Genomic DNA, 11,815 nt, shown 5'->3' on the forward strand with positions numbered 1-11,815 from the left:
AAAAAAAAAAAAAAAAAAAGCTAATGGATAGCTTTTAATAGTATTCAAAACTTAGATTTAAAGTCTTAGAATCAGTGACAACTTGGAAACAGCATGTATACTTAGTACAAAGGAGCAGCTAAGCAAACTAGTCGTCACTAAAAATGACAAACATGAGCCTGGGTTGTGCAGGAAAATATGAATATATAGTCATATATATGTATCCAACAATTAGAGAATATACTTTCATTTTAGGAATGCATGAACTTTTATAAACATTAACCCCTCACTAAGCCATGAAGCAAGTTTCAACAAATACCAAATGTCTTAGTCATCTAGTGCTGCTAAAACAGACATACCACAAGTGGATGGCCTTAACAAAGAGAAATGTATTCTCTCACAGTCTAGTAGGCTACAAGTCCAAATTCAGGGCATCAGCTCCAGGGGAAGGATTTCTCTGTCAGCTCTAGAGGAAGGTCCTTGTCATCAGTCTTCCCTGGACTAGGAGTTTCTCTGCGCAGGAACCCCGGGTCCAAAGGACGCGCTCTGCTCCCAAAGCAGCTTTCTTGGTGGTATGAGGTTCTCCAACTCTCCGCTTGCTTCCCTTTCCTTTTATCTCTTGTAAGATAAAAGGTAGTGCAGGCCACACCCCAGGGAAACTCCCTTTACATTGGATCAAGGATGTGACCTTAGTAAGGGTGTTACAATCCCGCCCTAATCTCCTTTAACATAAAATTACAATCACAAAACAGAAGACAACCACACAATACTGGGAATCATGGCCCAGCCAAATTGATATACACATTTTTTGGGGGACATAATTCAATCCATGACACCAAAGAATCAATATTCTACAGATCATATTCTATGAATGCAATGCAATAAGATTTAAAGTAAATACTTTAGGAGTAAATAAAAGAGAAAACCTGGTTTGGAAGTTTAGATATATACTTCAAAATCAAAGACAACATCATAATGGAAATTAGAAAACACTTAGGCCTAAATGACAATGAAAACACTAAATATCAAAACTTATGAGATGCAGCTGAAGAAGTTTAGAAGGAAATGTATACCCTTAAATGCATACAGTGAAAATGAATAAAGAGTTAATATTAATGCACTATGAATCCATGTCAAGAAGATAAAAAATAATAATAGTGTAAATCAAATAAAGTAAAAGAAAATAATAAAAACAATAGCAGAAATGAGTGAAAAAGAGAAAAAACAGGATAAAAACAAACAAAATGGTGATCTGTTGAAATGACTAATAAAACTGACAAACCTCTGGGATGACTGATAAGAATAAAAGCTAGAAGGCACAAATAAACAATATTGGGAATTAAAAAGGAGACACAGTGTCATGGATTGAACTGTGCCCCCAAAATATGTCAACTTGGCTAGGTCATGATTCCCAATACTGTATGATTGTCCACCATTTTGTCATCTGATGTGATTTCCCTATGTGTTGTAATTCCTATTACTATGATGTTAATGAGATGGATTAGCGGCAGTTATGTTGAGATCTACGAGATTAGATTGTGTCTTAAGCTAATCTCTTCTGAGATATAAAAGAGAGAAGTGAGCAGAGAGACAGGGGGACCTCATACGACCAAGAAAGGAGCTCCGGGAGCAGAGTGTGTTCTTTGGACCCAGGGGTCTGTGCAGAGAAGCTTCTAGTCCAGGGGAAGACTGATGACAAGGACCTTCCTCCAGGGCCAACAGAGAAAGCCTTCCCCTGGAGGTGACACCCTGAATTTGGATTTCTAGCCTATAGACTGTGAGAAAATAAACCATCCACTTGTGGTATTTTCTGTTACAGCAGCACTAGATGACTAAGACACATAGTTAGCAATACAATAGATGTTTTTAAAAGTATCTATATAATAGATAGTTTTTAAACCTCTAATTCTAGTTTTAAATATCTGACAAATAATAAATAATTACAGCCAATAAACTGGAAAAGGTGCAAAAAAAATGAATAATTTATTAGAAAATAGACCTTGGCAAAACTGTCTCAAGAAGACATAGAAAACCTGAAGTGATCTATAACCATTTTTAAAAGTTGAATCAGTAGTTAAAAATCCACTCATATGTGCACATATTTACACAAAACAAACAAACAGTAGAATAGGGCCAAAATAATTTTGCAGGAGAGTTGTAAAATCTTATAGAAAATCATTCCGGGGAATAGAAAATAAAGCAAAGCCTCAGCTCACTTCATGAGGCCAGTATGGCAACACTATAACCCAGGTAAGAGTAGTATGAGATATGAGACAATTTAGAGGCCAATTTCACTATCAAATTGACCAATGAGTTTAAAACACAACACAACACACACACACACACACACACATCACGTTATTTCACATCACATCCAAATAAACAGAAGTGACATTCAAAATATCTGACAACCAGCAGGGTATGGGTCCTTGCCAATCAGAACAATGCTGGGCTAGAGCAGGGGTCTGGCGGCCCACTACTGTGCCACGTATTGATCCTTTGATTTTAGACCGCAGGAGTTTGTTAAGTATCTTTAATCAGAGAAATGCAAATAAAAAATGGAGTGAGGTGGCATTTCACAGTCTTGAGTCTGGTACAAATTGAGGAGCCTGACAATACCGGAAAGTGGGGACTGGTTTCCTGGTGGGAGTACAGTTGGTGCAAGCACTTTGGCAATACCTAGTAAAGTTGTAGGTGTGTGTCCCTTATGATCCAACCATTTTTCTTTCAAGTATCTTCAAGACAAAGTGTAGCTTCTTCTGAGATGACCCCAGCTGACCTCAGGGGCCTCAGCACTGGTACCTTACCCCCATCTGCGACCGACTCACCTGAGTGTAGTGGGTGCAGGTTGCATTGTGGGCACACTCGGCTGCTGCGTGGCTGTACCGCTGCCCCTCTGTGAACCACAGGCTGACCACTTCAACAAAGGATGCTGAGGCCGTAGGTAGGAGCTGTACATTCCAGCCCACCTGTTGGGTATGATGTGGGGCGGACGCCAGGCTTGGTGCCAGGGCCCTACAGAGGGCTGCCCTGTTCTGAGCCAGTCGGGCCAGGCTCTCGCTCCAGTCCTGGGGGTGGCACAAACAGAGACAGCAGCAGGGGACCCTGGGTGAAGGGTAGGGGACTGATGGGCCAGGCCTTATGATTTAGCCCCAGCTATCTCCTGAGCATTCTCAGGGCCCCAGCCCATGCAGAGAAGAGGGCACTAGACTAGGAGTACTATTTGGCAGGCTGCCTAACCTCCCTGAGCTGGCTCCCCTCACTTCCCCAGGGCTGGTGAGGGTCAAACATGACCTGCAAGTGCTCTCCCAAGGTGTGTTGCAAAGAGCACAGGCGGTGCTGGAAACTTGACCACCTGAGACCTTCCATCTTTCTCACTCCTATTGGAGGCACCCTGAGGACTTGCCCAGGACACCACCGAGGAGGATGTGGGTCCCTGTGGGAATAGCACTAGCCCAGGTGTGGAATGGGCTTCTGGTAATGTGAGCCCTGGGTAGTGCTCAAGCCTTTCAAACTGGTTCTGGGTTTGCCCTTTGGTAAAACTGGCTGCAGCCATTGTCAAAGGCTCGGCTACTCCTACCTGGCCAAGCTTCCCTCCTGCCATGGACCTCAGAGTGTATAGGGGCACCAGGGGAGAAACAAAGGGCCAGGGAGAGCTCTCTGGAGCTGGGCTTAATCTGCTTTCCCATCCACACACCAGGTGACTCCCAACAGTCAGTGCCTTTTCTGAAAACGAGGGGCTAAACAATCAGGAAGACATGAGTCACCTTACTGCCACCCCCTTGTCCAGGCTAGTCACCTCATTCTAGCTATGTGACTTCCAGGAGTCACTAATCTCCATGAAACTCAGCATCCTCATCTGTAAAATGGGGATAATAAGGTACCTATAGAATAAGATTGTTGTGAAGATTAAATGGAATGTAGGGAGGAAGGTGCTTGGCTTCGGCCTGACCCACAGTAGGCCTGGGGTAGATGTGATTTTATCTCTGATGAAGGATTCCTCTGGGCCCCTCAGCAGCTCCACACCACCCTAAAGGCCTCAGTCTCCCCTGTGTATAAAGAAGGGATTCCCTGGAGCCCTAAAACTCTGCAGGGGTGCCCAGAGCTAGAGTCATGGGTGTGATGGGGGCTGCAGAGGGAGGGCAGGGGGGCATACTAGTACCTTGTTTTGAAATGCTGCTTTCAAGACCTTGACAAAAGGGCCACAAAAAGTGTACAAACTGCTAACCAGCTGATCCCATCTGTCCCCTCTGCCTCCAGCGCCCCAGGTAGGACCACCCACACACCAGGTGTTACAGTCGGCTGGTGGGGAGTAGGGAGTTGTAGCCCAGGGTTGTGGGGAGTACCTTGGCCGCCCAGCGCCTGGGCTGAGGAGGTGGTAGAACTGCTGCAGGGAAGGGAAAGTGGGAGAAGTGATTCCCCACTTCCCACCCACCCCACCCCCACCTCCTGGGAAACTGACCCCAGAGCTCTCAGGGTCCCCGCCACCACTGCCAGCCACCCTCAGAGGAGGTTATGGGAAGCAGCCATGGGGAACCTGCCCTTCCTCCGCTCCCAGGCCTGTTCATATTGGCTGAGACTGCTGAGGTCCCAGACTATGGGGGCAGTGTTTCCAAGCCCCAGGATGACATTCCCAATTCCACAGCCCCAATCAGGGTGGTGGGAAACCCTACCCTACTCCCTGCTCCCACTGTGAAATGTGAATCACTGAATGAGCAGCATCTTGGGAGAGGCCCCCTCCCAATGGCCCTGATCACACAACACCCTGTCCACCCCAGCAGGATGCTTCTCCCTCCCTGTCTCCTGACCTCTGATCCTGCTGGGACTTCTTTGTGAAAATCCCCTTTTTTGGAGGAGGGGACCCTGACTCCTTCATGTCTCCTGATCTCCGTGGCAACGGGATGTGAAGGAAGGCCCAAGTTCTGCTCTTCAGGCAGCATGAGCCAGGGGCCCAGCCTCCTGCACTGAGGGTCACCCTGGGGAGGAGGAAGCTGCAGAGCCTCCCAGCAACAAGGGAGGGCCACGATCCCCCCGGTGGGCAAGGTGACCGGTTGTCCTTGCCCAGCCGGCACAGGTGGAAGGGCATATGCTGTGGCCTTCTAGCCCCCTTTGCAGGGGTCTGGGTTGGGGGCACTCACCATTCTCTGCATGTTGGCTGCGGGGGGGGGGGGGGGGTGGACCCGGCTGCGTAGGCAGTTGTGTAGGGATAGGAGCAGGAAACTTTCCTTCTGACTCAGGACTGGGAGTGGAAGAGAGGCCATCGGGCCTGTGTGAGCAGTAGGACCAGGGCTTGTGCCCAGGATGATGGGGTGGGGGTCACCATGGGAAGACGAGAGTGCAACCCTGCCCTTAGAAAGCCAGGCCTGAGGACTACTGGAGAGGAGGATGGTGGGTCCACGTAGGAGGGCGGGCAGCCAGAGAGACGGAGAAAGGACCTGGGGAGATGGAGGAGTCTGGTGGGCTGGGGCTGGGTGTGAGGAGGGTGCTGGTCCTGGACTTGCAGCAGCTTTCTAGCTGGGCCTCGTCTCGGCCATCGAGTCTCTTCTGGAGCCCCAGCCACAGGCTCCAACCTGGTGTTCCTCACCTCCTTGACCCCCAACACTGCACCCACCTCTTTCATCTGTCTTCCTCCCGGGCCCAGCCTCCCTCTCCACCTCTGGACTGTCCTGAGGGGTCCATCATTAAAGCTACCAGCACAGCCCAGGGCTCAGGCCTGGGAACTGGCTTCCGCAAGTCCCCAAGCGCCCTCCACAGAGCTCGTAGCTCCTCCACCTCTCCTCACGCAGCAGCCCACATACCTCCGGGCATCAGAGCTTGCTTCTCCTGCAGCTGGAATGGCTGCATCTCTACCCAGGTGATGCCAAGGAGAGCCAGCAGCACGGGCAGGAGGCCTGGCTGGCAGTGCCAGCCCCCTAGCCCAGGGGAGGGTGTTGGTTGCAGCATGGGCCTGCTGGGCGCTCTGGCCCTGCGGGCTCAGTGTCCAGCTGCTTCCCAGGCCGGCTGGCTGGAGCTATTCACAACCTCAAGGAGTCAGGCTGGGCTGGGCTGGCAGACAAAGAAGGGAGGCTGGTGAGTAATCGGTGTGTCTAAACAGTCTCCCGTCGGCGCTGGCATGTGGAGACAGACATCTCCTGGGTTCACCTCCCTTCTTCGTCCTCTGGCCTGGCCTGGCCCGCCCACAGCAGACAGAGCAGTGTGCACTGACCCTGAGGCTCCTGCTAATCATTGCAGGATTATTAGCACCCTCGGGGAGCCCCCAAATACCCTGCTGATTGGCCCACAGACATTCCAGGCCTGTGGATTAGTGAGTGGTGGCTGTGCCCTGGCCGGGATACCGTCCTCTGAGCCCCTGAGCAGCTTCCACGAGCTAGCCTCAGGCCTGGGGAAGAAACTGGGGCCTCAGCAGTGTGCCCTGTGGGCGGGCAGGAACTGGGCAAGACCTCAGGGGAGTTCTTTCCTTTCTTAGGAAGCTCTTCCCAACCCCTAGTCATGAATTAAACATAGGCAGGTGGTAATAGCACACCAGACAGGTGCCTCTGGTGGGGGAACCTGGGGCGGTGGGATTGGAGGGGAGTGGGCTGGGGCTGCACCTGTGGGAGGAAAAACGGTGTCTTAGGACAGTCTTTGTGGGCACCTGACTGCGGGAGAAGAGGGGGCAAAGCAGGGAGGGAGGAGAGCATGTGCTGCCCTTGGCTGACTCAGTCCTGCTGGGAACAAGTCTGCATCAGACAAACAGGAGATGTTGCAGGAGGGCAGCAAACTCCCATTGTGCTCTGGGCCTGGCCGTGCCCACATAATTCCACCAGAATAAGGGGAAGCGTATCTGCACCACAGTCCACACTTCTTAGAAAATAAAAGGCCGTTCTGCAGCCAAATGCCAAATGCCCACATTCCTCTCGGGGCAGATTAAAGATTATTCAACAATGCCGAAGGACAGTCTTGCAAGACAACTACTTCCTCCTGCAGGAGTTTGCATGACCTTTGATTCCTGAGCCAGCACCCTCTCAGAGCCCAGTGTCAACTCCCTGGAAACTCTGCTGAGATGCAAATGGGCTTTGGCTTTCCCTGGGGGCTACTTGTGGGACAGGGATATCATCGTGGGTATGGGGGAGTAGGGGCAAGGCCAGGCACAAAGACCCCTAAACCACCCTGGTGTTGCATGTCCCCCATGATACCTAGAGCCTCAGGAGTTTCTTCTCTCTCAAGTGGAGGACCCTGGTAACCTCAAACTCACTACATCCAGCTCCCAGCAGTGCTTATAACAGCTACTGTTCTTACAGAGTTTACAAAACATTTTCAAATGTGAGTTTAATCATTACAATAAAGCTGTGTGGTAGCAGATGCCATGTCCATTTTGTAGATGAGGAAACTGGAACTCAGTGCATCTAAGAGACTTGTCCGAGGCCACCTGGCAAGCACATGGTGCAGTTTCAATTAATCCAGGCTCTCTGTCTTCCCATTCACAGTCCTTCAGTTCACATTGTGGACCTTTTTGAGTTTGATTTCCACAGCCCTGCTCTGTGCTGGGTGATAAAATAACCAACTCCTGCTCCTGGGCTTCGATGACAAACGAGACTAGTTCTCCCACAGGCACAATGCCAGGCACTTCGGACAGGTGGGAGGAAAATACATTCTAGGGCTTGGAGTGGAGCAACACTTTTTTCCTTTTTTAAGTTGTGGTGAAAATACACATAGAACATTGCCAATTCAACAACTTCTACATGCATAATTCAGTGACATTGATTACATTCTTTAAGTTCTGCAACAATTCTTGCCATCCTTTTTCAAACTATTAACATAAACTCACTGCCCTCTAAGCAAAAATTTCCTCTTTCCCCCTTCCTCCTACCCCGGTAACCACTAATAATCTTTGGTTTATATATATTTGCTTATTTCATATAAGTGACATCATACAGTATTTGTCCTTTTGAGACTGACTTATTTCACTCAGCATGTTTTCAAGGTTCATCCATGTAGTGGTATGCATCAGGATTTCATTTCTCTTTGTGGCTGAGTAGTATACCATCGTATGGATACCCCACATTTTGTTTACCCATTCATCTGTTGATTGACATTTCGGTTGTTTCCACCTTTTGCCTACTGTCAAAAGTGCTGCAGTGAACACTGTTGTACAGGTTTCCGTTTGTGTTTCTGCTTTCACTTCTTCTGGGTATATACCTAGGGTTGGGACTGAGGGTGACGTAACTTTTGCTGGTTCACCACAAGTGGACAGCAGGGTGTGTCCAGCTTCAGCAGCCAGAAAAAGTGGAACTGAGTGGATAAAACACTAGACATCGGAAGGCCCAGGTTCTAACTGAAATGCTCTGTGTGACCCTGGGAAGGTCACTTCCACCCCTGGGCTGAAGTGTCCAATGGTGTGAAGCAGGGATGACAGCTTAGGCTGGACTCCCTCACCAGGACACTGCAACTTGGTTTATGTGATTTCCTCCTGTGTCCCGGCTTTATACTGCAGCATGCTGAGTAGTTGGGGGGGTTTTGAGAATGGGCATCCCCTTCTTGCAAGGCAACTTCTCCCAGGTGAGGCTATTACAGTTTATATGCACCACCTAGATTTTACTATTTACATTTTACTACATTTGCTTTATCACATATCTATCTATCCACCCTTCTTCAGTTCATGCAGACCTTCTCTTTAGTGTGCATTTGAAGGCTATACAACATGCAAACCATTCTGTCTCTTCCTGAAACAGCTCATTTTTTCAGAGCTGTGATGGTCTCCATAAGGTCTCTTTAAGATTTACATTCAACTCCAGGAGAGCTTCTACAAGTTATGTGTCTATTTTATTTTTAACTTTAAAATTTTTTATTTTGAAAAAAAAAAGTCAAATATACAGAAAAGTTGAAAGAATAAGTATAATGAACATTCACATACACTTTACCTAGATTTCAATTGCAAATCATGTATCTGATAAAAGACTTACATGCAGTCTATATAAAGAACTCTTACAACTAAATAATGAGAAGACAAGCAACCCAATTAAAAAATGGGCAAAAGATTTTAATAGTCATTTCACAAAGAAGATATATGAATGGAGAATAAGCACATAAATAGATGCTCAACATCATTAGTAACTAAGGAAGTGAAAATTAAAACCACAAGGAGATACCACTATATAAATGACTGTAGTACAAAAGACTGATAATACCAAGTTTTGGTGAGAAGCAGTGAAATATGAACCCACATATAATGCTGGTGGGAATGTAAAATGGTACAGCCACTTTGGAAAACAGTTTGGCAGTTTCTTAAAAAGTTATATAAGTACCATTAAAAAACCGAAAACCTGTTGCGTTGATTACGACTCACAGCAACCCTATAAGACAGGGTAGAACTGCCCCCATAAGGTATCCAAGTAGCGGCTGATGGATTTGAACTGCTGGCCTTTTGGTTAGCAGCTAAACTCTTAACCACTGTGCCACCAGGGCTCCATACTTACCATAAAACCCAGCAATTCCACTTCTGGGTATCTGTCCAAGAGAAATGGAAACAAATGTCCACATAAAGACTTGTATACACATGATCATGGCAGCATCATTCATCACAGCCAAAAAACGGGAACCCAAATATCCATCAAATGGTGAATTGATCAACTATGGTATACCAATACAATACAGTATTACTCAGCACTAAAACTATTGATTCATGCTATAGCATGGATGGACTTCAAACATCTTTAGCTAAGTGAATGAAGTCACACACAAAATATTACATCTTACATGATTCTATTTATAGGGAATTCTAGAAAGGCAAATTTCTAGGGGCAGAAAGCAGATCAGTGTTTCTCTGGGGCTGGAGATGGGTGTGGAGATTGACTGAACAAGCATGAGAGAACTTTTTGGGGTGATAAAAATGTTCTAAACCTGGACTGCAGGGATGGCTGCACAATGTATAAACTGACTAAAAATCATTGAATTTTACACAGAGTGAGTGAATTTCATGGTAAAGTACACCCCAATAAAATTGTCAAACAATAGGAAACACCTCCCAACTCATTTTATGAGTCCAGCATTACACTGATATCAAAACCAGATGAAGATGTTATAAGAAAAGCATTGAGGGTGAAGTGTGTGGATGTCTACAATTTAGTTTGAAAGGTAGCAAAAACAAGATGAATTAACGGATGATATAGGGATGACCAGATGAAAAAGATGTGATAAAGGAAGTTTACTAAAATGTTAATGGTAGAACCTAGTAGTGTTGGGTATTCGGGTGTGCATGGTAAAATTCTTTCAACTATGCAGTACATTTGAAATTTTTAACAATAAAATGTTGGATAAAAGGACATGACATACCTCAGCTGAGAATAATATTCACACAGTTAAAACAATGAATACTGATTTAACCTAAAAAAGGAGATAAAACCAAGTGAAAGGATGGGTGGCAAGTGTGTGTGTGTGTGTGTGGGGGGGGAGTAATGCGTGTCTGTAGGATGAGAGCTATTCAGCTTCCAAGTCAGTGGAGCATATGTGAAACTTAAAAACCAAGTAGCAGTGTAAGTATGAATTAAATAATGAGTTAACTACCAGACAAAACAGCTATATGAGTTCAGAGTGCTTACAACCTTGGAACTGAGACTTGCAAGGGTGGGGTGGGTCAGGGAAATACTGTTTATCATTATAAACCTTGCAAAATTACTTGACTTAAAACTGTCTGTATTCATTTGATAAAAATTAAATCCTGAAAATTCGTCACAAAAAGTCAATGGTTAAGCTATTGGAAAAATAATAAGCAGATCTTAACCTGAGTCAGCAGTCCTGTGACCTTAGGTTGGGTTGGACAGTCAGGCAGGAGACCAAAGTTGCCAAGGTTAGCTCCCTTAAGTCAGGGCTGCTTCTGTGTGGAGGGATCCTGGCTGCTGAAGATGCTGGAGAGGCCTGTTGCCCTCCACAATCTCCAGATCCTGCCCCTGCCTCAGTCAGTGTTGTGCAGCTCTAGGGCTGGAAGTTGCAGGAGGCTGGGGCTGCACCCCGTCTGCCTCTGTTGCTCCTCTTGGCTTTTGACTGGCTAGGCAGCTGTAGTTGGAGATACGAGGAAGCCAGCTTGGAGGAGAAAAGCATGGCCAAGCTGGGGAAAGAAAATTTACATCTGGGATGAAGTGTGGCACCAGGTCATATGAAGAGAGTTTGTCCTTATGCTATTGCTTGAAGAATAGTGTTAATCCTTACTGAGAATATGGGGATCAGGCATTTATGAAGCATTTGAGATGAAAAGGTGGAGCCCAGAATAAGCAAGGGTGTTGTCAGACCCAGAGCTCTGGCACTAAGTTGATTTGGAAAGGAGAGTGGAAACTTGCTTTTAAAAGCCATAAAATGTCCCTCTAAGCACTCCTTTAGCTGCATGCCATAAATTTTGATATGTTTTTGTTTTCATTCAGTTCAAATACTTTCTAATTTCCCCTATGATGTAATCTTTGACTCAAGGGTTATTTACAATATGCTACTTAATTTCCAGATCTTTGTAGAATCTCCAAATTTCCTTCTGTTGTGGATTTCTAATTCTGTCTGGGTTGGAGAATGTATTTTGTATGACTTCAATTCTTTTAAATTTATTAAGACTTGTTTTGTGGCCTAGCCTGTATTATATGCTTTTACGTATGTCCTGGAGAACATTCCACGTGTTTGAAAAGAATGCATATTCTCCTATGAAGAACACCAAAGACACAAGGAAAGTATTAGCTCAAGAGACAGAAAGGGCCACATAAACTAGAGACTTCATCAGCCTGAGACCAGAAGAACTAGATGGTGCCCGGCTACCACCAGTGACTGCCTTGACAGGGAACACAAGAGAGTCCCTGATGGAGCAGGAGAAAGGTGGGGT

The 11,815-nt window shown here is 46.3% G+C and overlaps 1 protein-coding gene across 1 annotated transcript in view; it reads right to left on the reverse strand.

Moving 5' to 3' along the window:
• The window catches only part of LOC101350850 (C-type lectin domain family 18 member C), a 13,902-nt gene extending 7,929 nt beyond the window's left edge, over positions 1–5,973 (reverse strand). The window contains exons 1-3 of the mRNA XM_023741864.1: positions 5,778–5,973; positions 5,118–5,218; positions 2,808–3,047 (exon numbers count right to left, since the gene is read on the reverse strand). Of these exons, the coding sequence (XP_023597632.1) occupies positions 2,808–3,047; positions 5,118–5,218; positions 5,778–5,922 (486 nt within the window). The 5' untranslated portion in view covers positions 5,923–5,973. The remainder of the gene's footprint in view (positions 1–2,807; positions 3,048–5,117; positions 5,219–5,777) is intronic.
• Between the last annotated feature and the right edge of the window lie 5,842 nt (positions 5,974–11,815).

This window comes from Trichechus manatus, unplaced genomic scaffold (genome assembly GCF_000243295.1).
Source record: "Trichechus manatus latirostris isolate Lorelei unplaced genomic scaffold, TriManLat1.0 scaffold00194, whole genome shotgun sequence".
In the NCBI taxonomy this organism is placed as follows: domain Eukaryota; kingdom Metazoa; phylum Chordata; class Mammalia; order Sirenia; family Trichechidae; genus Trichechus; species Trichechus manatus.